This window comes from Pseudophryne corroboree, chromosome 5 (assembly GCF_028390025.1).
Source record: "Pseudophryne corroboree isolate aPseCor3 chromosome 5, aPseCor3.hap2, whole genome shotgun sequence".
Classification (NCBI taxonomy): domain Eukaryota; kingdom Metazoa; phylum Chordata; class Amphibia; order Anura; family Myobatrachidae; genus Pseudophryne; species Pseudophryne corroboree.
Genome location: NC_086448.1, coordinates 162,860,019 through 162,887,440, shown reverse-complemented (window position 1 = coordinate 162,887,440; position 27,422 = coordinate 162,860,019). Strand labels below are relative to the sequence as shown.

At 47.1% G+C, this 27,422-nt stretch overlaps 1 protein-coding gene across 1 annotated transcript in view; it reads right to left on the bottom strand.

Moving 5' to 3' along the window:
* NUB1 (negative regulator of ubiquitin like proteins 1) overlaps positions 1-27,422 on the bottom strand; it is a 176,863-nt gene that overhangs the window by 92,484 nt on the left and 56,957 nt on the right. The window contains exon 6 of the mRNA XM_063921843.1: positions 19,440-19,634. Within this exon, the coding sequence (XP_063777913.1) occupies positions 19,440-19,634 (195 nt within the window). The remainder of the gene's footprint in view (positions 1-19,439; positions 19,635-27,422) is intronic.

Below are 27,422 nucleotides of genomic sequence, written 5' to 3'. Positions count from 1 at the left end.
CCATCAGGTCCACTTAAGCGTAACCCCACCTCTGGACCAACATGTGAAACTCTTCGGGATTTAATGCCCATTCTCCTGGATGAAAATCCCGACGGCTGAGATAATCCGCCTCCCAGTTGTCCACTCCCGGAATGAACACTGCCGACAATATCACTTGGTGATGCTCGGCCCAATTGAGGATTCGAGCTACTTCCCGCATTGCCATGCGGCTTCTCGTTCCTCCTTGTTTGTTGATGTACGCGACCGCCGTCGCGTTGTCTGACTGCACCTGGACAGTCTGAGACCGAAGCATGTGCACTGCTTGTCGTAGCGCATTGTAAATTGCCCGGAGTTCCAGGACATTTATAGACAGCAATCTTTCGTGATCCGCCCAGAGACCCTGGAGCTGACAATTTTGAACTACAGCTCCTCAACCTCTGAGACTCGCGTCCGTCGTTAGAATTATCCAATTCCAGGCGCCGAACCGTTTCCCTGCGGTTAAATTGTGTACTTTGAGCCACCAGAGTAGAGATACCCTGGCCCGTGGCGACAACCTCACCCTGTGGTGAATCTGCAGATGTGAGCCCGACCACTGTGTGAGCACATCCAGTTGAAAAGGACGCGAGTGAAATCTTCCGAACTGAAGCGCTTCGAAAGCCGCCACCATTGTGCCTAAGAGGCAAATGCACAAATGTACAGAGACTGTGCGTGGCTTGAGTACTAATTGTACCAGATGACGAATAATCTGTACTTTCTGTTCTGGTAGGTAAATTCTTTGACTTACTGTATCGAGAATCATACCTAGGAATTGAAGTCGTTGAGACGCAATTAGATGTGATTTCTTGAAGTTGACAATCCAACCATGCTGAACTAGTACATTGTACGTTAGCAACGCATGTTGGAGGAGCATCTGTTGAGACGCAGCATTGATGAGCAGATCGTCCAAGTACGGAACTATTATCACTCCCAGGGATCTGAGATGAGCTATCATCACAGACATCACTTTGGTGAATACCCGAGGCGCTGACGAGAGGCCAAACGGTAGAGCCTGAAACTGGTAATGGTTCTGCCGTATCGCAAAACGCAAGAACCTCTGATGAGGTGGCCAAATCGGAATGTGTAAGTACGCATCCTTGAGATCTAGCGCAATCATGAATTCCTGTGGCTCTAAACCTGCAATTACTGACCGCAGAGATTCCATCTTGAATCTGTAGTAAGTGACATACTGATTGAGACCCTTTAGGTTCAATATTGGCCTGACGGAGCCATCCGGCTTTGGTACCACAAACAGACTGGAATAATAACCCTGACCTTGTTGTTGTGCAGGGACCGGAATCAAAACTGCTGAATCCAGCAGGGACTGAATGGCAATTTGCAGAACCGCCCTCTTGTCGTCCGACAGAGGCAGTCCTGTCTTGAAAAACCGCAGTGGCGGGAGACAGTCGAACTCTATTTTGTAACCTTTTAACACTAAATTGCGGATCCACCCATCTGTGGATGTCTGGAACCATGCCAAACGGAACGTCTGAAGGCGTGCTCCCACAATTGGAGATCCGAGATGGGCTGGGAGCCCGTCATGCCACTGGCTTGTCGGTGACCTTAGCGTCCTGACGACTGGTGTTGGTTTGGTGGAAACCACGTCCTCGACCTCGTCTACCAGGCGTGGCTGTTCCTCTACCACGGCCTCGAAAGGGCTGAGGTCTAAAGGATTTGACCGCCGGGCCAGAGTACTTCCGTCTAGGTACCGTCGGAGGCAATGGTAGGAAAACAGATTTTCCTCCTGTGGCCTCAGAAATCTATTTGTCCAATTCAGGACCAAACAATTTCTCGCCACCGTAAGGTAACGCCTCTATACCTCTTTTGACCTCTGCCTCCGCTTGCCAAGAACGCAGCCAGAGTGCTCATCGTACTGTAACTAGCGACGAAGAAATACGAGAAGTGAGCTGATAAGACGTCCGTAGAAGCTGTACATAGATACACAGCAGCTTCATAGATTTGATCAGCGAGAAGTATACGGTGATGATCATGTAGGGCAGACTTGAGTTCTGTTATCCATACTATTAGCGCCTTAGTGACCCAAATGCCAACCAACCCAGGTCTAAGCAGCACTCCTGCTGCTATATACATGGACTTTAGCATAGTTTCTATTTTACGGTCTGAAGGGTCTTTAAGCGTAGTAGCAGTTTGTACTGGTATGGTTAATTTCTTTGTAAGTTTTGACACAGACGAATCCACCATTGGCGGATTCTCCCATGTACATGTTACCGACTCTGGAAACGGGTAACTAGACTTAAATCTGCGAGGTATAGAAAACCGTTTAGGATTGAATAAGAAAGAGGTCGCGCTATAGAGCCAATTAATTGTTCCACACCATTCTCAATTATAAAATATTTATTTAAAACATATAACCATATAAACATATATTATTCTTGTGATGTTTAAGATCTGGTGTGGTCACAACACCCTCAAATACATCAATATAGCAATTAAAAAGAGACAATTCTCATCATAAATAAGTGTGCTGAAAAGTATATTGTCCAGTGATTGCTGAATAGTTCAGACTTTTGCCCGGCACATCCAGAACACTCGGCACCCATTACCAGCTTATCGTGTAAGACACCATTTATTCAGTGCCGCAGTGATCAGTGCTTTCTGGAGGCCGGAGCGGCTGTGCGTTTGACCGCTCGAACGGGTTTAGCAAGAGTGATAACCCGCTCGTTGGAGCTGCCTGGCTGCCCGTACGGAAACCTCCCATCAGCGTGACTCATCCAGCCGCACGGATAGAAGCCGCTAGCTAACTGCACTATACCGCTACGGTTCACAGGTAACAGCCGTATATCACATCGTGCATCCCCAGGGACGCTCGGGCTGCACTAAAAACTCCTCATACTGGCAAACAGGTCCCGTATTACAAGCATAAGGGACAGAGTGAGCAAATGTACCTGTGACCGCTTTTATCTATGGTGCACAGCTTTTGGATATAAATACCGGTGTCCTTTGGACTCAATTATCGGGTGCAATTTAATACGGAGGATTCCATTCCTCACTGAACTTGTGGCGTAATTCTTGTCAGTTTGGACAATATACTTTTCAGCACACTTATTTATGATGAGAATTGTCTCTTTTTAATTGCTATATTGATGTATTTGAGGGTGTTGTGACCACACCAGATCTTAAACATCACAAGAATAATATATGTTTACTAGGTGATTCATCGCGCCCTACGGGCGTTCTTCACACCGTCGTAAGGGGCTACGCCCCTGTCGGCTGAGGGATGGAGGAGGGGGCGGGAGGTGTTGGGCTTGTTGGAGTTGTGGGTGTGTGCGGCAGAGGGATTGGGGAGGTTATGTCCGAGGCTGCCATAGGTGGTGGAGTTCCACATGGGGTGTGTGGGTGGATGGTGAAGGGTATGGGGGATTTGTAGTGTTAATGGGAGGGATGGAGAGTAGGGTAGGGGGAGGTTGATGGTTTTGTTGAGCTTTCGTGTGAGCTGCAGGGTGGTGTATTAGCATAAGCTGTGTGCCAACGTGGGGAAGGGGGTGGGGTGGGGGGGATGCGCTGCTGCTGGCTCTTATATAAGCCATATGGTACTCGTGGGGTTAGGGAGTAATTTAGGTTGTTAGAGGGGAGTGGGGTTTTGGGAATGTGGTGTGTGTGGGTGAGGAGTGGAGTCAAAAGGGCATTGTGGATGGGGGTGTAGCTGGGGAGGACATGTTGTTAGTGGTGGCTGTACATACTGTGTGGGGGTGTGTGTTGGTTGTGGTGTGTATTGAATGAGGTTAGGAGTAAGGGTGCACAGTGTGTGTAGTAGAAAATATTTTTGTTGAGGTGTATGCAAAATGGGTTGAAGTGTATGTGACAGGGGCTAGGTAGGACAGTGTGGTGGATGTGATTGTGGCTTCTGTAGAGGGGCTTAGGAGTTATGTGAGAGATGGTGTAGGCTTTATATGTGTAGTGTGCAGTATAGTGAAGGTAGAGTGGTGTATACAGTGTTTGTGAAGTGTAATTGGGGTGGGTAAGATGGTGTGGGTGTTGGGTAATTAGGCAGGATGCTGTAAGGGTGCAGTTGGGTGTGTATGCTTAGGGTTAGCATTGATGGATGTTGTAGTGAACAGAAGACATAGGAATTGCAGGAATAGTGTTTGTGGGGTTGATGGGGAATGGGTGAGAGTGCTGTAAGGTGTCATGTAAGTGTGATTGGGACATGGTGAAGTGAGCAATATCAGCTTGCCTTCCAGTCCCCCCCTTCCAGCACGATAGCAGGCATTAAGAACCCCCACCCCACCACCACCACCAAGAGGCCCAATAGCAGCTCAACTTCCGTCGGCGCGGAAGCACTGTAGATGGAGGGGGGGGCGCGCTAGCCGCGGACTGGCTAGCGGCCGTGTGTGGCGCCATCGGCGCGGCAGCACTGTATGAGAAGGAAGGGGGGGGGCTAGCGGCGGACTGGCTAGCGCCCGTGTGTGGCGCCGTCGGCGCGGCAGCACTGTAAGAGAAGGAAGGGGGGGTGGCGGGCGGGCTAGCGGCTGTGTGTGGCGCCGTGGAGGGTAAGGTGGTTGTAGTAGATGGTGGTGGGTGTTTGCAGGAGAGGGGTGTGTGGGTCTCCTAGCTTACCTGGCAGTGTGGTGTGTCTGTAGTGGTCCGTTCTGCTGTGCTGAGACTGGGACAGGGCAGGGTCTGTAACTCCACCCAGGTGTGCTGACACTGGTACAGGGCAGGCTCTGTGACTCCACCCAGCGTTAGAAATGCAGACACAGAGTCACAGGGCTAATATATAGGAGATATGGTTATATGTTTTAAATAAATATTTTATAATTGAGAATGGTGTGGAACAATTAATTGGCTCTATAGCACGACCTCTTTCTTATTCAATCCTATATGTTATATTGAAGCCATTAGAGACAGGCTTCTGAGGTCTGACGAAATAGAACCATTTATTTATGGTCACAAGGTGACAGATTTTAGACAATAGTAGAGATGTGCACCGGAAATTTTTCGGGTTTTGTGTTTTGGTTTTGGATTCGGTTCCGCGGCCGTGTTTTGGATTCGGACGCGTTTTGCCAAAACCTCCCTGAAAATTTTTGGTCGGATTCGGGTGTGTTTTGGATTCGGGTGTTTTTTTACAATAACCCCTCAAAAACAGCTTAAATCAAAGAATTTGGGGGTCATTTTGATCCCATAGTATTATTAACCTCAATAACCATAATTTACACTCATTTTCAGTCTATTCTGAACACCTCACAATATTATTTTTAGTCCTAAAATTTGCACCGAGGTCGCTGGATGGCTAAGCTAAGCGACACAAGTGGCCGACACAAACACCTGGCCCATCTAGGAGTGGCACTGCAGTGTCAGACAGGATGGCACTTAAAAAAATAGTCCCCAAACAGCACATGATGCAAAGAAAAATGAAAGAAAAAAGAGGTGCAAGATGGAATTGTCCTTGGGCCCTCCCACCCACCGTTATGTTGTATAAACAGGACATGCACACTTTAACGAACCCATCATTTCAGCGACAGGGTCTGCCACACGACTGTGACTGAAATGACTGGTTGGTTTGGGCCCCCACCAAAAAAGAAGCAATCAATCTCTCCTTGCACAAACTGGCTCTACAGAGGCAAGATGTCCACCTCATCATCATCCTCCGATTCCTCAACCTTTTCACTGTGTACATCCCCCTCCTCACAGATTAATTCGTCCCCACTGGAATCCACCATCTCAGATCCCTGTGTACTTTCTGGAGGCAATTGCTGGTGAATGTCTCCACGGAGGAATTGATTATAATTCATTTTGATGAACATCATCTTCTCCACATTTTCTGGAAGTAACCTCGTACGCCGATTGCTGACAAGGTGAGCGGCTGCACTAAACACTCTTTCGGAGTACACACTGGAGGGAGGGCAACTTAGGTAGAATAAAGCCAGTTTGTGCAAGGGCCTCCAAATTGCCTCTTTTTTCTGCCAGTATACGTACGGACTGTCTGACGTGCCTACTTGGATGCGGTCACTCATATAATCCTCCACCATTCTTTCAATGGTGACAGGATAATATGCAGTGACAGTAGACGACATGTCAGTAATCGTTGGCAGGTCCTTCAGTCCGGACCAGATGTCAGCACTTGCTCCAGACTGCTCTGCATCACCGCCAGCGGGTGGGCTCGGAATTCTTAGCCTTTTCCTCGCACCCCCAGTTGCAGGAGAATGTGAAGGAGGAGCTGTTGACGGGTCACGTTCCGCTTGACTTGACAATTTTCTCACCAGCAGGTCTTTGAATCTCTGCAGACTTGTGTCTGCTGGAAAGAGATACAACGTAGGTTTTAAATCTAGGATCGAGCACGGTGGCCAAAATGTAGTGCTCTGATTTCAACAGATTGACCACCCGTGAATCTTGGTTAAGCGAATTAAGGGCTCCATCCACAAGTCCCACATGCCTAGCGGAATCGCTCTGTTTCAGCTCCTCCTTCAATGTCTCCAGCTTCTTCTGCAAAAGCCTGATGAGGGGAATGACCTGACTCAGGCTGGCAGTGTCTGAACGGACTTCACGTGTGGCAAGTTCAAAGGGTTGCAGAACCTTGCACAACATTGAAATCATTCTCCACTGCGCTTGAGTCAGGAGCATTCCCCCTCCTTTGCCTATATCGTGGGCAGATGTATAGGCTTGAATGGCCTTTTGCTGCTCCTCCATCCTCTGAAGCATATAGAGGGTTGAATTCCACCTCGTTACCACCTATTGCTTCAGATGATGGCAGGGCAGGTTCAGGACTGTTTGCTGGTGCTCCAGTCTTCGGCACGCGGTGGCTGAATGCCGAAAGTGGCCCGCAATTCTTCGGGCCACCGACAGCATCTCTTGCACGCCCCTGTCGTTTTTTAAATAATTTTGCACCACCAAATTCAATGTATGTGCAAAACATGGGACGTGCTGGAATTTGCCCAGATGTAATGCACGCACAATATTGGTGGCGTTGTCCGATGTCACAAATCCCCAGGAGAGTCCAATTGGGGTAAGCCATTCTGCGATGATGTTCCTCAGTTTCCGTAAGAGGTTGTCAGCTGTGTGCCTCTTATGGAAAGCGGTGATACAAAGCGTAGCCTGTCTAGGAACGAGTTGGCGTTTGCGAGATGCTGCTACTGGTGCCGCCGCTGCTGTTCCTGCTGCGGGAGGCAATACATCTACCCAGTGGGCTGTCACAGTCATATAGTCCTGAGTCTGCCCTGCTCCACTTGTCCACATGTCCGTGGTTAAGTGGACATTGGGTACAACTGCATTTTTTAGGACACTGGTGACTCTTTTTCTGACGTCTGTGTACATTTTCGGTATCGCCTGCCTAGAGAAATGGAACCTAGATGGTATTTGGTACCGGGGACACAGTACCTCAATCAAGTCTCTAGTTGCCTGTGAATTAACGGTGGATACCGGACACACGTTTCTCACCACCCAGGCTGACAAGACCTGAGTTATCCGCTTTGCAGCAGGATGATTGCTGTGATATTTCGTCTTCCTCGCAAAGGGCTGTTGGACAGTCAATTGCTTACAGGAAGTAGTACAAGTGGTCTTCCGACTTCTCCTCTGGGATGACGATCGACTCCCAGCAGCAACAACAGCAGCGCTAGCAGCAGTAGGCGTTACACTCAAGGATGCATCGGAGGAATCCCAGGCAGGAGAGGACTCATCAGACTTGCCAGTGACATGGCCTGCAGGACTATTGGCTTTCCTGTGTAAGGTGGAAATTGACACTGAGGGAGTTGGTGGTGTGGTTTGCAGGAGCTTGGTTACAAGAGGAAGGGATTTAGTGGTCAGTGGACTACTTCCGCTGTGATCCAAAGTTTTTGAATTTGTCACTGACTTCTGATGAATGCGGTCCAGGTGACGTATAAGGGAGGATGTTCCTAGGTGGTTAACGTCCTTACCCCTACTTATTACAGCTTGACAAAGGCAACACACGGCTTGACACCTGTTGTCCGCATTTGTGTTGAAATAATTCCACACCGAAGAGGTGATTTTTTTTTTGTATTTTGACCAGGCATGTCAATGGCCATATTCGTCCCACGGACAACAGGTGTCTCCCCGGGTGCCTGACTTAAACAAACCACCTCACCATCAGAATCCTCCTTGTCAATTTCCTCCCCAGCAACACCCATATCCTCATCCTGGTGTACTTCAACACTGACATCTTCAATTTGACTATCAGGAACTGGACTGCGGGTGCTCCTTCCAGCACTTGCAGGGGGCGTGCAAATGGTGGAAGGCGCAAGCTCTTCCCGTCCAGTGTTGGTAAGGTCAGGCATCGCAACCGACACAATTGGACTCTCCTTGGGGATTTGTGATTTAGAAGAACGCACAGTTCTTTGCTGTGCTTTTGCCAGCTTAAGTCTTTTCATTTTTCTAGCGAGAGGATGAGTGCTTCCATCCTCATGTGAATCTGAACCACTAGCCATGAACATAGGCCAGGGCCTCAGCCGTTCCTTGCCACTCCGTGTCGTAAATGGCATATTGGCAAGTTTACGCTTCTCATCAGACGCTTTAAATTTTGATTTTTGGGTCATTTTACTGAACTTTTGTTTTTTGGATTTTACATGCTCTCTACTATGACATTGGGCATCGGCCTTGGCAGACGACGTTGATGGCATTTCCTCGTCTCGGCCATGACTAGTGGCAGCAGCTTCAGCACGAGGTGGAAGTGGATCTTGATCTTTCCCTATTTTACCCTCCACATTTTTGTTCTCCATTTTTTAATGTGTGGAATTATATGCCAGTATCAATAGCAATGGCCTACTACTATATATACTGCGCACAACTGAAATGCACCACAGGTATGGATGGATAGTATACTTGACGACACAGAGGTAGGTAGAGCAGTGGCCTTCCGTACCGTGCTGCTATATATACTGGTGGTCACGGTCAGCAAACTGCAAAACTAAAATGCACCACAGGTATAGAATCTAGGTGGATAGTATACTTGACGACACAGAGGTAGGTAGAGCAGTGGCCTTCCGTACCGTACTGCTATATATACTGGTGGTCACTGTCAGCAAAACTCTGCACTGTACTCCTCCTATATAATACAGCTGCTCCCCAGTCCCCACAATTAAGCAATAAGCACAAATATTTGCAGCAACATTAATAAACGGAGAGGACGCCAGCCACGTCCTCTCCCTAACATTTCCAATGCACGAGTGAAAATGGCGGCGACGCGTGGCTCCTTATATAGAATACGAATCTCGCGAGAATCCGACCGCGGGATGATGGCGTTCGGGCGCGCTCGGGTTAACCGAGCCATATGGGAGAATCCGAGCATGCCTCGGACCCGTGTAAAATGGGTGAAGTTCGGGGGGGTTCGGTTTCCGAGGAACCGAACCCGCTCATCACTAGTAATCATATGTTCATATGATTGGTTGCGCCATCAGGTATTTATTCTTTTTAGATAGAAAACCGTTTATCTGGATTCTTTCGTGTTTCTACTAACATCTTATTAAGAGATTCCGAAACAGGAAAACACATTGGAGATCTCTGTCGTTAGTAAAGACGACTTCATCATTTGTCAGAGGCTCCTCAGTTTCTGACGCACCGCTCTGATGAGATTATCAATACCTGGGCTGTTAAAATCATCACTATCTGACTGCTGGTCCACTTCACCCTCCTCACCCTCATCTTGCGCAGTGGGGTCTGGCATGGAATCGTCAGAATGCAACATAGCAGAAACTGGTAAATCATAAGACATATGAAATTTATCCCGTCTACCCAAAATGGATTTGGACTTTTGGCAAGGCTGAGACGCCTCCGGTAGTTCTGGCAGTCTCACCCTAGACTCAGATCTTGCCGCTTCCCGCTCTTGTCGAGCGGCGGCCAATTCTGATTGCAACCCAGCCATTACATTGGCTAGAATTTCCCATGGAGGGTCCGGGGAGGAAACCGGCTTTAAAACCGGAGCCGAAATTGTATTCGTAGCTGAATTCACAAAGCATACAGTACAAGTGGTAGAGAAAAATATGAGAAAAGGGGACTTAACCTGCGCTCCACAATATATTGACGTTTTCAATTGACCCAGAGTTATTTGCAAACTCATGCAGATGTCATATGCAAGAGAAAAAATAATGTGTACATAGTGAAGTACAGCTTTAATCAAGGTTATAACACAAATTCATTATACAATAAAATTTTGTCCAGTGTTGAAATGACACAGAACGTCCCACAGGACAAATAACAACACTGGATTTGACAGTATTTCTTATAAAAAGTTAAAACATAGTTTGGATTGAAGTAGCAGCATAAGGAACTGGGGTGGGGAGTAGTGAGGAAATTACCAGATGATGAGAACTGTGAGCACAGTTCAAAGCCAGCCTGCGGGTTTTATATGGTGCAGGGAAACCCGGAAAATCCCTGTGCCTCGCTGTGCTGGAAATGGAACGTTCCTCTCCTGCTCCCCTCCTCGGCGTCCTGTAATCACCGACGCGTTTCTACCTCCAATAGAGGTCTTTTTCAAGGTGTATTGTCATATGCTGCTGTGTTACCTTTTTAAATGGTCCCTAACCAATCATGCAATGGCTGCAACAGCTGAGCCCTGTATATCGTAATTACCTAACCGAGTCCCATTGTCTGTTGTTTCATGTTTCCGGACATCCCCATTACGTCATGGTGGGCAGGGACATCTATCAGTGTCAACATCCGGAATCTCCATTTGTTACCGTAGTAACCATAAGTTACCTGCCGCTTACAATGTTCCTCCGTTTTGCGTGACTCGGACTCTGTGTATAGGTGGACCCTCGTGTTCTTCCGTATACTCCTTCACAGAAAATATCCATATAGACCCCCACTCCGATCGCCCTGTTCCTCAAATTGCGTCTCGTCACTTCCTGTGACGTCTTCTTTAGAGATCCTGGCAGATTGTGTACTGGCAATCTCGTAACGTCATTTCCTGTCTCACACATAGACATTGGGGAATCCCGTGTTTATTTGTATTCACCGCAATCAGGGGATAGAAATGGACATAATGTAGTGTCAATATTTTAAGGAAAACACCAATATCAATCAATTTATAAAAGTGACACTCATCAAATAAAGTGCTTATTTTAATAAGGTGCTTATTTTCCCAATCATATAAAAAATCAATTTCTATAAATAAAATTGTTCTTTTTCGGGAAGTTGATGGTAAAATAGAAGAGGAATACATACATGGTTGAAAAGTAAATAATATGGGTACTGAAAGTTTACACCTTTCCAAGACCCTTCATAAAACAAGGAGGTTTTATTCTATATAGAATTGATTTTTATAAAAAAAAATTTAAAAATTAATTTATTTTTCATACATAAAATAATTTTTCAAATAGGTATTAAAATGAGATTATTATTTAAAAACTAGATATTCACACAGAATGTGTGTGTGGCTGAAAGATGAATAATAAAAGTACGAAAAACCTACATCTTTTTCAGACCCTTCATAAAAACCATTTGATCTCAAAATCACAGTTGAGGCCCTCAGGTTTGAGTGTTCCCAACTGGTATATTGTCCTCATTTCTGCTTGTGCTAACTGCCCCGCAATATCTTTGCGTCTCCAGTCGCCCTTAATGTGTCGTATACCGCAGAACTGTTTTATTGCACTGCATTTACTTTGATGGACTACACGGAAGTGTTCTGATAGGGCATGAGTGGTAAGGGATTTCCTAATATTTCTAAGATGTTCTCCCAGCCTCACTTTGAGTGGACGGGAGGTTCTCCCAATATACCAAAGGCCGCAGCTGCACTCTATTGCATAGATCACATTATTCGTGTTGCATGTGACGAAATCCAGGATTTTGAAGTTGGTCTTATTGATGGTTACTTCAGTAATTTTACTTCCTGATCCTGTGACCCCTCTACAACCCAAACAGCTGCCACACCGAAAAAAACCTTTTGACTTTATTGTGTTCATTTTCTTTGTAGTGGTCTGTGCACTTTTTACTATGCTGTTCTTAATGTTTGGTGCCTTTTTGAAGATACATTTTGGCTTAGTTGGTAATAGGCCACCTATCACTGGGTCTTTTTGAAGAATTTTCCAGTGTCTATTGAGCGTTTTTTCCAAGGATCTATACTGACTACTGAATGTGGTGACAAAGGACCAATCATAGTTCCTACTGTCACGTGGTTTGTCTTTAATGACCAATAGGTCCTTCCTATTCAAATTCGTCACTCCCATTCGTGAATCAGTGACTTTTGCTGGGTCATATCCAGACGCTTCGAATTTGTCCTGTAACTCTTCTGCCTGGACCTCGAAGACTTTTGTTTTAGTGCAATTGCGACGTAAGCGCCTGAACTGGCTTCCTGGAATTGAATCCAACCAGTTGGGATGATGGCAGCTGGTAATGCCAATATAGGCTCCTGAGTCTGTTGGTTTGATGAAGTTTCTGGTGTTATCCATCCGGTAACACACTGTTACAGACCTTGCAGTGAAACTGCTTTTTAGTTTTTGCTGGTGCCTTACTCATTATGGAGACAGACAATACAATACACAAAGAGAGACAACTTGCACGACTCAGTAAAATAGTACTAAGGTGTCTATATATATATATATATATATATATATATCTGGCCAAGTACAGTGCACGTGTCCCGTACTATATGAAATCTGATCCCAAATTCCCACTAACACCCCTGCGCCTCCGGTGGAGTAGAGATGTAGTACACGAACGTTCTGGAATCACAACAGGAAGAACAGGAAGTATGGTTAAAATGGCCACCATGCCATGCTTACAGTTAAAATCACAGTACAGGTTAACTTTGCAAAACAGATATAACATGGGAATAATCCTGTTAAAAAAGGCTTAACAGCCTATGCTGTTATATAACCCATGCAGCGTTCATACTGCTGCTGCTTTTGGGCACACTTCTCCCCCCTTGCGTGAGACTCTCCTCCCCCCCCTCCCCCCCCCCCCCCCCCGTGCTCTGTGTAGCGCTGTCTATTCCAGCGGGGAGCGGGTACACGGAGCCGGGGCTTACATGACTGAGCTATCTGCTCTGATTACGGGGAGCGAGGTAGAGGGAGCCGGGGAGCGGGTATCCGGGGAGCGCGCTCCATAGAGCCGTAGAGCGGCGTCTATGGTGTGCAGCAAATGCGGCCGGCGCGGCTCTGTTAGCGGCGGGACTGAGCGGGTTCGGCATCCGCTCACAAGATCCTCACATAGCGGCAGGCGGCACTTCACCGTACAGTGTCCCCACACAGCGGGGCGGCAGCGTGAGCTGACCGCCTTGTCCCCAACATACCTGGACGCCTGTGGTGAGGGGCTATGACGGGGCTTCTTCTGCAAGCTCCGTCCAGCCTTTCCTGCAGGTTGTCTGCACGTGGCTGTGAGGGTGCTCTTTTAGAGAGGACCGACACGCCAGTAGCTGCTTGTAGCAGCTTCCACTATCCCGGACCCACGCCTTTTGGAAGGGGGGGAAGGGATGTGGAGAAAGTGAAAAAATAAAATCAAAAATATAATAAAAATAAAAATATATTCAAAAGAAGTGTGGTTGAGCTCCACACAAGCCTTGTTGCTACGTCGAGCACAGAAAAAACACTGAGGTACTCTGGGATATGGAGGGGTGGAGAGTTCTAAATTTAAATATTCAGTGCCCTGTTCCTGCGGAAGCCGTCCATATCCCAAGAGTACTCCAGTGACCCCTAGTGGATGAAAAAGAAATAAAATGTGTTACTCAAGCAGTAAAGCACATTGTTTAAAACTTTACTTTTACATGCATTGTGAAGGCCCCTTATACCACAAATTTCAGGATTTTGGTACTTACCGATAAATCCCTTTCTCCGATTCCACAGGGGCCACTGGAGCGCAGTTACAATGGGGAAATAGTAGGCAGTAATTGGGAGCTGGCACTTTAAAATTCAAACACTGTGGCTAGCTCCTCCCCTACTATGTCCCCCCTCCAAGCCAGTTTACGTAAAACTGTGCCCGAGGAGAGCTGGAATAAACAAACTTTAAGGTAGAGGAGGTTAACGCCGCCATGTAAACCAGCATAACACAAAACAAACCTGGAACATAACCTAACAAAAAAGGTTAACCTGAACCAAACAAGCAGACACATAGTGATCTGCAAACCGTTAAGTGAAAAAGTAGGAAACAGCGCTGAGTGGGCGTCCAGTGGCCCTGTGGAATCGGAGAAACGGATTTATCGGTAAGTACCAAAATCCTGATTTCTCCTTCATCCACTAGGGGCCACTGGAGCGCAGTTACAATGGGGACGTTCCAGAGCACCCAGAGTGCTGAGAGTCCTGTAGAACCGATCGGCCAAACTGCGATGCAGAGGCCGCAAAAGTGTCAAACCTGTAGAATCTAACAAACGTATGTCGGCCAAGTAGCCGCCCGACATAAAGTAGTCATGGAGACCCCACGGGCAGCCGCCCACGAAGGTCCCACCGAGCGCGTAGAGTGCGCTGAAATTGAAGATGGAGGTTCCCGAGAAGATGCCAAATAAGCTTGTCTGATGGTCAGTCGAATCCATCGGGACAAAGTCTGCTTAGAAGCCGGCCAACCACGGCGAGCAGCATCGTATAGAGCAAATAAGGAGTCCAACTTCTGAATAGTCAAAGTCCTATCCACATAGATCTTGAGCGCCCTGACAACGTCCAACGATCTCGAGTCCGGAAAGTCCACCGAGAGTGCCGGAACCACAAGCGGCTGATTGATGTGAAAATCAGACACCACCTTAGGTAGAAAAGACATGCGAGTACGAAGCTCGGCCCTATCCGCATAAAACACCAGGTAAGGAGAGCGACAAGAGAGAGCCCCAAGTTCCGACACCCGTCTGGCTGAAGCGAGAGCCAGGAAAAGGACCACCTTCCAGGTGAGATATTTTATCTCCACCGAATCCAGGGGCTCAAACAATGAAGACTGCAGAAAAGAGAGGACCAGATTGAGGTCCCATGGCGCTGTCGGAGGGCGGAAGGGAGGCTGCATTCGAAGAACCCCCTGAAAGAAAGTCTGAACTTCCGGCAGCAAGGCTAACTTTTTCTGGAAGAAAACCGAAAGAGCAGAGACCTGCACCTTTAGTGAACCCAGTCTTAAGCCTGCCAAGAAACCTGCCTGCAAAAAACTGAGAAGGCGGGCTAAGCGAAACACGGAAGGAGAAAATTCTCGACGTTCAGACCAGGCTACATAAGCCTTCCAAATGCGGTAGTAGTGAGAAGATGTGACTTTCTAGCCCGAAGCATAGTAGGTATAACCGTACGAGGAATCCCCTTCCTTTTCAAGATGGCTTTCTCAACAGCAACGCCGTCAAACGTAGCCTGCGTAAGTCTGGATAAAGAAAAGGATCCTGTTGTAGTAGATCGTCTCGCAGTGGCAGGGGCCAAGGCTCGGCTACTGACAACAGGTGTTGTCAGTAGCCGAGCCTTGGCCCCTGCCAATCCGGAGCCACCAGGAGGACCAGAGCGTTTTCTCTCGATGCGTTGCAGAACCCGCGCCAACAGCGGGAAAGGAGGAAAGAGGTAAATGAACCGGAAATTCCAAGGAGCCGTGAGGGCATCCACGTCCGCCGCCGCCGGGTCCCTCGTCCGAGAGTAATAAAGAGGCAACTGATGGTTCAGGAGGGACGCCATGAGGTCGATCTGTGGTTTTCCCCACCGGCGGACCAGTTGCCAAAAAAAAAAGGGGATGGAGTGACCACTCTCCCGAGTGCATGTCCTGACGGCTGAGATAATCGGCTTCCCAATTGTCCACTCCTGGAATGAATATCGCAGAGAAGGACAGAGCATACTCCTCTGCCCAGAGAAGGATGTTGGTGACCTCCCTCATCGCCGCGAGTGCCGCCCTGACGGTTGATGTACGCCACCGTCGTGGCGTTGTCGGACTGAACTCTGACCACTCGACCGCGCAGTAGGTGATGTGCCTGAAGTAGGGCTTTGTACACCGCCCTTAGTTCGAGAATGTTTATGGGGAGAGCAGACTCGTGGATTGACCAGCGCCCCTGAAACTGATGTTCCAGGGTCACTGCCCCCCAGCCTCGCAGACTGGCGTCCGTAGTGAGGAGAGTCCAATCCCATACTCCGAACCGCCTTCCTTCCAACAGATGAGCCGACTGGAGCCACCAGAGAAGCGACGACCGTGCCTTTGGAGATAGCGTCACCCGCTGATGAAGGAACAGATGAGATCCTGACCACTGATGTAGAAGACACAGCTGAAAAGGTTGAGAGTGGAAGCGACCGTACAGAAGAGCTTTGAACGCTGCTACCATCTTTCCCAGAAGGCGAATGCACAGATGCACTGACACCCGACGGTGTCGAAGAACCGACCTAACCAGTGTCTGCAGAGACAGGATCTTGTCCTGAGGAGGAAAACCCTCTGACGGACCGTGACGAGAATCATCCCCAGAAACAGCAACCGTTGCGAGGGGCATAAGTGAGACTTCGGGAAATTCAGGATCCACCCGTGCCGAATCAGAAGGTCCTGCGTCAACCGGATATTCTGAAGCAACAGTTCTGCCGAGCTTGCCTTTATTAGCAGATCGTCCAGACAGGGAACAATCGTCACACCCTGCTTCCGAAGTAGGGCCATCATGACCGCCATGACCTTTGTGAACAATCTGGGAGCAGAAGAGAGACCAAACGGAAGGGCCTGGAACTGGAAATGAGCGTCCTGTATCGCGAACCGGAGAAAAGCCTGATGAGGAGGCCAAATGGGAATATGCAAGTATACATCCTTGATGTCTAAGGACGCCAGAAACTAGTTTTTCTCCAACCCCGCAATAACAGACTGGAGGGACTCCATCTTGAACTTGAATACTCTCAAATACGGATTGAGATTCAAGTTCAGGATTGGCCTGACCGAGCCGTCCGGCTTCGGTACAAGAAACAGGCTTGAGTAATAGCCCTGTTTCCGATGATGAGAGGGAACAGGGATCACTAGTTTTGCGGATAGAAGCTTCTGGACCGCTGCCTGTAAGGCAACCCATCTGTTGTCGGAAACTGGTAAACCCGTGGTAAAAAAAACGCTGGGGCGGTTGTTCCTGAAAATCGAGCTTGTAACCACAAGTGATAAGATCCCTGACCCAAGTGTCTGGACAGGACTGTACCCAGACCTCCCTGAAATCCCACAGATGAGCTCCCACCCTGTGATCTCCCAGGTGGGAGGGAAGCCAGTCATGCGGTGGTAGTGGTGGAGGACTTAACCTATGACTGGGTTGAGGCTGTGGAACCTCTGCCTCTACCCCTATGGCCACGGGATGCGGAAGCTCCTCCCCTGGCCTCGAAACCTGGAAGGGGCACGAAAGGATCGAAAGGAGGGACCCCTATATGGCCTGCGAGCGGCTGGAGCAGCAGAAGGAAGATAAGTCGACATACCACCGGTGGCCTGAGAGATCCAGGCATCCAGATCTTTACCAAACAGAACCTCTCCCGTAAATGGCAACGCTTCTGCTGCCCTTTTGGACTCCGTATCCGCTTGCCACTGCCGAAGCCAGAGAGCCCTGCTGGCCGCAATTGGTAAAGCGGAAATTCTAGCTCCGAGAATACAGATGTCCTTGAAGCTTCGCAAAGATAAAGGGCTGATTCACGGATGTGTTCTGCCAACTGTATCAATTGATCCGCCGGCAATTCGTCCTGAATTCCAGAGGACAAGTGCTCCGCCCAAGCTTCGATCGCCTTGTTGACCCAACAACCTACCTGCGCCGGGCGATGCAATACCCCCACCGCCAAGTAAATAGTCTTCAAGGTGGATTCCAACTTCCTATCCGACACCTCCTTAAGCGAAGTCGCTCCCGGAACTGGCAGCACCGTCTTCTTGGACAAATGAGACACCGAAGTATCCACAATCGGAGAGGTCTCATAACGCTTCCTGCTATCTGCGTGCTTTGCGCCTCCTGCAGGATCCCCATGGCGGCTCTGTGAGCCGCGCTGAGCGGGAATCCGAGCAGGGAGGGGGGCGGGCGGGAGTGCGGGCGGAGGACAATAAATAAAAAATTAATGACAATAGAGTAGCCAGTGCTATTCCAACTCCTAAGCCACCCCTGCTACCCGTTACTAAAGCCCCATAACCGAGAGCGGGGAGAGCGGTGCAGTAAGCAATACATTCCAACAGCCACCACATCAATAATTGTACTTACTGCTTGCAGTCCGTGGTGGAACGGCCCCGACACGCGCCGCACGCGCCGCACGCAGCGGTGTCCGGCCACGCATACTCACCGCTGCCGTGCTGCCGGTATCTTCAGCCGACGGAACGGCCCCGACACGCGCCGCACGCAGTGGTGTCCGGCCGGTTCAAGAGAGCTCAGCGTCTCCTTCAGCCGGGGCCCATCCCAAGCCGCACGCAGCTGCGATGGGACCCCGCCGGCAGCCTCCCGCGGTACAGACTGGCAGTGGCAGAGCTGCCAGTCTGTGAGTGTAAGTAAAAAAAAAAAAAAAAAAATTCTTCAGAGAAGACCCAAGTGAACCAGCTCCCTTGGGCACAAATTAAAGACTGGCTTGGAGGGGGGACATAGTAGGTGAGGAGCTAGCCACAGTGTTAGAATTTTAAAGTGCCAGCTCCCAATTACTGCCTACTATTTCCCCATTGTAACTGCGCTCCAGTGGCCCCTAGTGGATGAAGGAGAAATAAAGAGGATCGCACCAGAAGCTAATTTACCAATAAATTCCATATTATTAGCTATTATATATAGGATACCAATATATCACTTAATGGGGTAGATGTATTAACCTGGAGACTGCATAAGGAAGTGATAAACCAGTGCTAAGTGCAAGGTGATAACCCACCAGCTAATCAGCTACTGTCAACACAATTAGGAACCTGGCTGCCAGCACACAGGGAGCAGTATGTATACATATATGTTGCAGTGATGACAGACTGGCAGCTGCTGTGTCTGTGCATACACTACTACACGTACCTGCTACCTGCTGCACCCACCGACCACTCTGAATCCCCACCTCTTCCAGCTCTATCTCCTTGTAGTTTATCTCCGTTCATGTTAAACACAAGATTACACAGTGGTGATAAATATATTACAGTGTGAATGTAATTTCATAAAACCTGGAGCAAGGTTAATTCCAAATGAGAGCATTTCCTCAGAGACGTTCCATAGTAATAGGTCTGGATTGTACAGGTTCTACCTACATACTTGTTCTGTACTTTAGACTTTACAGTTAGTCTAAAAGCTCAAATGCAAAATTGTCCTAACCTGAGCATACCAAATAGTCCAGCATGTCTGTCCAATGAGATATTCTGAAATTGTAAATCAGCTGCATTGTAAAGTTGCTTTGTTCCTTCACTGGAGAGGAATGGGGAAATGCCTCCTTCCCAGGGGAGGAACCCAGATATCGTGGTCATACACTGTGAGATACTGTATACTGAACCCTTTCTTGGTACACTATGAGATACCTCACAGTGTATGCCCACAATATATGTTGGGTTACAGGTTGTCAGATGGTCAGACAGGCATTGTATCTGACCATGTATGTCAGCTTTAGCTTTAAGCCCAAGTATAATGAAAGCTGTAAATACAGTACCCCTCTCTGCAAGGATCTCCAGCCCCTTTCTCGTACGCATCATCTTCTTTTTCACACTCTCATCCTTCTGTTCCTCCTCTTCTCTCTCCTTCTCCTCATTGTGGACCCGCTTCCTGGCTTCTTCATCTGTGTAACTGAGTTCCAGGACTAAAACCTTGACATTATGGCTAATGCCTTGTTCTTGCAGAGTTTTGTCTAGTGATAGAACAGAGACAGGTATCCTTTATGTTTATCATCACGTCATGAAATCAGGAAGTAGAAACATGACTCTAGGGGGAGATGTATCAAACCTTCTAAAAAGTGCATAAATTGCCCATAGCAACCAGATTCTAAGTATCATTTACCTAGCACACTCTATAAAATGATCGCTACAGTAGAATCTGATTGGTTGCTATAGTCAACTTCTCGCTCTGTCCTCTTTAGAAGGTCTGATACATCTCTATTCTTCTATGTTCTTTGTATGTCAACTAGTGTAGAACAAGAATACAAATGTTATTAGCCATTTCTAATGCCTTAAATAGACCAAGAATCATTTTGTTTAGCATACTGTACAAAAAGTCAAATAAAAACTTGTATGCACAAAACACGGATTCATACTAAAAGTAAGGTTTAGCCCACAGTTTTTCTCAAGAATTACAAAGTGTTCTATTAAACTTTTAGCAGAAGTTGAGATCACAAGTAAGCCTTGGTGCTTACCATGGATTGCTTTGTTAAGCAGCCACCATATATAAGGGTTGTCATACCCACAATAGTAAACAGAGCAGAAAGGAGGGTGGCGGTGCTTAATTGGGATGGAACAATAGAAATTAATAAGATTGTGAAAGTTTTTATATAGAACAATAAAAAGAAAAAGTTACACCCCAGGATTGGACTTTCAGTCATTGGAGTTTCCAGACTAGCCACCCTTCACCACAGGCTTCCATATTTCCAAACAGCGGACCAGCTATTATTAGCTAACCAAAGAGCCAGTAGCACAACCCGACCGTAACACTTCTTGAGGATTTCCTGCATCTAAGGAGACCTATCCTCTGAAGGTGGACACTGGTAAATATATTCCTTTATGGACTCGCTGACTTAAGATAAAACTATCAGCTTTTTAAAAGAACTTTGGAGCCCTTTCATATAGGTGGCACCCCTCCGTATTCAATAAACAGTAATCTCTGAATATTGTTTCCAATCCATGGTGTATATATCATCTGTTTATTTACTCACTGTGAATGCCAATGATGCTTTTTATTGTTTTATATTACATTTTTCACAATTAATTTCTATTGTTCCATCCGAATTAATTTATACACTAAGTCCCGCTACCCTCCTTTCTAATGTAAGAATGAAACTGAATCAGTCATCTGGGAAAAATCCATTGAGCTACTTAGACCAAGTGAGCTATTGTATTTAGTGAGTAAGGATTAAACAGAAGTAACAGTACTATTATTTTATATTACATTACTGCAGTATTTCTGCTTTTGTGTCAGTCTTTGCTAATACAGCACTATATCAATATACTAATTACGAAGTTTTATTCCATCTTATTTGGGTTTTGCTTTGCTCTGTGAAAATGCATTTTATAGCATATACTGAGCCTTCTCCATGATAAATGGGACACTACCCTTCTTGGATCTGCCAGTACCTTGAAGGAAAATACCATCTTTATTCAGGACTCAATCATTCCGATTTGCTGGTACCAATACTTCCCTGAAATCTATTGATTTCAATGGAACTTAATTATGCAGATTTTGTACCACATGGAATCCATAATGAATTTTTATGTTTGTAAACCTTTGGACAAATGCACTATTTCATCGTCATCAAAATTAGGAACAGATCCTGTTTATGCTGCCAGGAACCTACAAGTCTGTTTTCAATAGTAAACCTTCAAGGAATAACAAGTACTGTATAATCTACTTGTCTTCTTCAATATATGAGCCAAATCTGCCTCTGAACACTAGTTAAATAGCATGCCAAAAATACCAGTGATTTTGTTTATTTATTAGTGGGCGTTAATATATCCCATTTGATAATTAAACTGCGCTTTCATCATTTACTTACAAAACTCACTATTTCTCACTGGGTTATGGGAATGCATTCTGCTTGATATCTATGTCATTGTATCTACAAGATTTCAAGTTACATTATAAACACTAATTTCTGAAAAAATTATGTAGAACATACTGTATACTAATGATATAAATCTTATTTTAAAAAAAAAAAAGAGAAAGGAATTTTTTTTTTTTTCTTTTCTTTTAATGGACCTTGCTCTTCCCAGAATAGGGGCAGTATTTTCTATCCGGAAACACTGTCCATGAGAATGCAGCTACCAAGTCACAAGAAACAGTGACAACATATTTGTGCATATTCAATTAGCCTCAGCCAAACTTATTCAATCAGCGGGGATAACCCCGTGCGTGAATCTCCAATGGTGTAGTGAACCCCACAGTTTCATGAGCTGCAAGGAAAAGTCAGTGAGAAAATGGCAAAATCAGGGGTAATTTATAATACATATTTTTTTTAGTATCGCGCGTGCAAAGTCATACTTTAGTAAAAATGAACATAAAAATAACAAAAAAAAAAACAAAACAAACTATCAACTATGCAGCTGCCTATCCAACCAATAGCAGCCTGCAAACTTTATAGAGGTTTTTTTAAAAACGGTGCCCCAGGCAACGTGCCATCATTGTGCCCACAGTCATCCCATCACAACTTAACAAAACAAATAGCTTCACTGTCATTCATAAACCGTAAGAGGCCATCCCACAGAGCAGCCACAAGAGGAAGCCAGTAAACATCTGCAAAGCATTCACTCTTACCAAAAAGAACGTTTAGTGGCTCAGATATCAGGTTTCAGTGGTTGCAATGAGAACCCACTTGTCCCAGGGTTGACAGGACTAATAAATAATGTGTGCATGAGATTTATAATCAGATGGAGCTCAGCTGAAACACATTAGGGTATGTCACAATTCATGACATGGAGAAAAATACAACCAGGTAATCAGAAATGAAAAGCAGGGGGCTTTCTGTATATGTGTATGGGGAGGATGCGGAGCCAAAATGATGCGATAAAAAAAAAAAATAGGATTTTAATACCTACCGGTAAATCCTTTTCTCTTAGTCCGTAGAGGATGCTGGGGATGCTTCAAGAACCATGGGGTATAGACAGGATCCGCAGGAGACATGGGCACTTTAAGACTTTAAAAGGGGTGTGGACTGGCTCCTCCCTCTATGCCCCTTCTCCAGACCCCAGTTATAGGAACTGTGCCCAGGGAGACGGACATTTCGAGGAAAATGATTTATTTAATTATTTTAAACTAAGGTGAGATACATACCAGCTCACACCTCAAACACACCGTACAACATGGCATTCAACAACAACGCATGCAACGGCATGACCAACATCAGCCACAGACTGACTGTACTTAACTCAACATGAGTGTAACCAAAACCAAACTGCAGATACAGTCCGCACTGGGACGGGCACCCAGAATCCTCTACGGACTAAGAGAAAAGGATTTACCGGTAGGTATTAAAATTCTATTTTCTCATACGTCCTAGAGGATGCTGGGGATGCTTCAAAAACCATGGGGTTTATACCAAAGCTCTAGAAATGGGCGGGAGAGTGCGGATGACTCTGCAGCACCGATTGACCAAACAAGAGGTCCTCCTCAGCCAGGGTATCAAACTTGTAAAACTTCGCAAAGCTGTTTGAACCCAACCAAGTAGCAGCTCGGCAAAGCTGTAATGCCGTGACCCCTCGGGCAGCCGACCAGGAAGAGCCCACCTTTCTGGTAGAATGGGCTTTCACCGATTTCAGTAACGGCAATCCTGCCGTAGAATGAGCCTGCTGAATCGTATTACAGATCCAACGCGCAATAGTCTGCTTGGAAGCAGGAGCCCAAATCTTGTTGGGAGCCCACAGGACAAACAGAGCCTCTGTTTTCCTAATCTGTGCCGTTCTGGCGACATAGATTTTCAAAGCTCTAACCACATCGAGAGACTTCGATTCCGCCAAGGCGTCAGTAGCCACTGGCACCACAATAGGCTGGTTTACGTGAAATGATGAAACCACTTTTGGCAGAAATTGCTGATGAGTTCTCAACTCCGCTCTATCAGCATGGAAGATTAAATAGGGGCTTTTGTGAGACAAAGCCGCCAACTCAGACACCCGCCTTGCGGATGCCAAGGCCAACAACATAACCACTTTTCAAGTAAGGAATTTTAACTCAACCTTACGTAAAGGTTCAAACCAATGAGATTACAGGAACTGCAACACCACATTAAGATCCCACGGTGCCACAGGAGGCACAAATGGAGGTTGGATGTGCAGCACGCCTTTCACGAAATCTGAACTTCTGGAAGGGAGGCCAATTCTTTCTGAAAGAAAATTGATAAGGCCGAAATTTGTACTTTAATAGAGCCTAACTTTAGGCGCGCATGCACACCTGCTTGCAAAAAATGGAGCAGACGCCCCAGCTGAAATTCTTCCGTAGGAGCCTTATTGGATTCACACCAAAACACATATTTCCTCCAAATACGGTGGAAATGCTTTGCCGTTACTTCTTTTCTAGCCTGAAGAAGTGTGGGAATGACTTCACTGGGAATACCCTTTCTGGCTAGGATCTGGCGTTCAACCGCCATGCCGTCAAACGCAGCCGCGGTAAGTCTTGATACACGCACGGTCCTTGTTGTAACAGATCCTCCCATAGAGGAAGAGGCCAGGGATCTATGAGTAACTCCTCTTTGGCCAGTCTGGAACAATGAGTATCGCCTGAACCCTTGTTCTTCTGATAATCTTTATCACCTTTGGAATGAGTGGAAGTGGAGGGAACACATAGACCGACGGAAACACCCACAGTGTCACTAGGGCGTCCATATCTCTGAAGTTTCTAGTTGAGGCGAGACGCCATCATGTCTATTTGAGGATTTCCCCAACGACTTGTCACTTCAGCAAAGACCTCTTGATGAAGACCTCACTCTCCCGGATGGAGATCGTGTCTGCTGAGGAAGTCTGCTTCCCAGTTGTCCACTCCTGGAATGAAGACTGCTGACAGAGCGCTTGCATGTCTCTCCGCCCAGCGAAGAACTTTCGAGGCCTCGGCCATCGCCGCTCTGCTCTTTGTTACGCCCTGGTGGTTTATGTACGCCACTGCTGTTATGTTGTCTGACTGAATCAAGATGGGCAGACCGCAAAGATGTTCCGCTTGCAGAATGCCGTTGTAAATGGCCCTTAATTCCAGAATGTTTATATGCAGACAAGCTTCCTGGCTTGACCATATTCCATTCTCCCCTGTGTGACTGCTCCCCAGCCTCGGAGACTTGCATCTGTGATCACCAGGACCCGATCCTGAATTCCGAATCTGCGTCCCTCCAGAAGGTGAGAACTGTGCAGCTACCACAGTAGTAAGATCCTGGTCCTGGAAGATAGGATTATTTTCCAGTGCATGTCCAGGTGAGACCCGGACCACTTGTCCAACAGGTCCCACTGAAACACCCTGGCATGGAACCTGCCATACTGAATGGCCTCGTAGGCCGCCACCATCTTCCCCAGCAACCGAGTGCATTGAAGAAACAACAATCTTGCCGGTTTCAGAATCTGTTTTACCATGTTCTGTATTTCCAGAGCCTTTTCCACAGGAAGAAAGACTCTGTAATTCTGTATCCAGAATCATACCCAGGAACGACAGCTGTGTCGTCGGAACCAACTGTGATTTTGGCAAGTTTAGGAGCCAACCATGTTGTTGCAGAATCATCAGTGAGAGCGCAACGTTTTTCAGCAATTGCTCCTTGGATCTCGCCTTTATGAGGAGATCGTCCAAGTACAGGATAATTGTGATTCCCTGCTTGCGCAGGAGAACCATAATTTCCGCCATAACCTTGGTGAAAATCCTCGGAGCCGTGGACAGACCAAACGGCAATGTCTGAAATTAGTAATGACAATCCTTAACAACAAATCTCAGGTATGCCTGATGTGCAGGATATATGGGAACGTGTAAGTAGGCATCCTTTATGTCGACCGACACCATAAAATCCCCCTCCTCCAGACTAGAGATCACTGCTCGGAAAGATTCCATCTTGAATTTAAACACTCTTAAGTACGGGTTCAACGACTTGAGGTTCAAAATCGGCCTTTACCGAACTGTCTGGTTTCGGTACTACAAACAGGTTGGAATAATATCCCCTGTTTTGCAGGTGAGGTGGAACTGGAACAATGACCTGAGTCTGTACCAGTTTTTGAATGGCATCCTGTAAGGTTACACTTACTTCCTGTGAAACTTGTAAGCCGGATTTGAAGAATCTGTGAGGTGGGAGCTCCTGAAACTCCAGTCTGTAGCCCTGGAAAATAAGATCTATGACCCAGGGAGCCTGGCATGATGTTGTCCAGATGTGACTGAAAAATTTTAGTCGGGCTCCCACCTGCCGGTCTTCCAAGCATCACGGTCCACCGTCATGCTGAAGGCTTTGAGGAAGCAGAACTTGAGCTTTGTTCCTGTGAACCTGCAGTTGCTGGTTTTCGTGGTTTACCTCTAGCATCTCTGGTGGCTGTAGAAGAACCTCTGGCTTGCCCTTGAACTTGGCAGTCTGAAAGGACTGTAGGTTAGGTCCTGAGTAAGCTGGGGTAGCTGCAGAAGAAAGATACGTGGACTTACCCGCAGTAGCTTTGGAGATGCATTTGTCTAGTTCATCTCCAAATAAGGCCTCTCCTGTGAAGGGTAGGCCTTCGACGCCTTTCCTGGAGTTCGCGTTGGCAGTCCACTGGCGTAGCCATAAGCGTCTGCGTGCTGACACTGCCATAGCAGTGGTGCATGCATTAAGCAAGCCTATTTCTCTTACGTCCTAGAGGATGCTGGGGACTCCAAAAGGACCATGGGGTATAGACGGAATCCGCAGGAGCTTGGGCACACTGAAAAGACTTAAACTGGGTGTGAACTGGCTCCTCCCTCTATGCCCCTCCTCCAGACCTCAATTAGACTTTGTGCCCAGGACTGACTAGACACTCAACTAGGGGAGCTCTCCTGAGTTTCTCTAGAAAATACTTTTGTTAGGTTTTTTTATTTTCAGGGAGACCTGCTGGCTATGGGCTCTTTGCAGCGTGGGAGTGAGGGGAGAGAAGCCTGGAGTTTCGGGAGGTGCCCCCTCACCGTTTTTTAATTTCGGCCTTACCAGTGTCTCTTCCGGACAGGGAGGTGGTGCTGGCAGCGATACAAAAATTGTGTCATCAGAGGGTCATTGTTCCCGTTCTCCCGTCCCAACGGGGGGAGGGGTTCTACTCGAGCCGCTTTGTTGTCCCGAAACCGGACGGTTCGGTCAGACCGATTCTGAATCTAAAATCCCTCAATCCATACTTGAAAGTGTTCAAGTTCAAGATGGAATCTCTTCGAGCTGTGATTGCCAGCCTGGAAGGGGGGGGATTTTATGGCGTCAGTCGACATAAAGGATGCCTACTTGCACGTCCCGATGTATCCTTCGCATCAGGCCTTACTCAGGTTTGCGATACAGGATTCTCATTACCAATTTCAGACGCTGCCGTTTGGGCTTTCCACCGCCCCGAGGATTTTCACCAAGGTCATGGCAGAAATGATTGTTCTTCTGCGCAAGCAAGGGGTTACAATTATCCCATACTTGGACGATCTCCTGATAAAGGCGAGGTCCAAGGAACGGTTGCTGAGAAGTGTAAATTTGTCGGTCGGTTCTGCGACAGCACGGTTGGGTGCTAAATTTGCCAAAATCTCAGTTGATTCCGACCACTCAGCTGCCTTTTCTGGGCATGATTCTGGACACGGAATTACGGAGAGTATTTCTTCCAGAAGAAAAAGCTCTGGAACTGCAGACGATGGTCAGGGAACTTCTGAGGCCGACGAGTGTGTCAATCCATCACTGTACTCGGGTTCTGGGGAAAATGGTTGCGGCGTACGAAGCCATTCCGTTTGGCAGGTTTCATGCCCGGGTGTTTCAGTGGGACTTGCTGAGCAAATGGTCCGGGTCTCACCT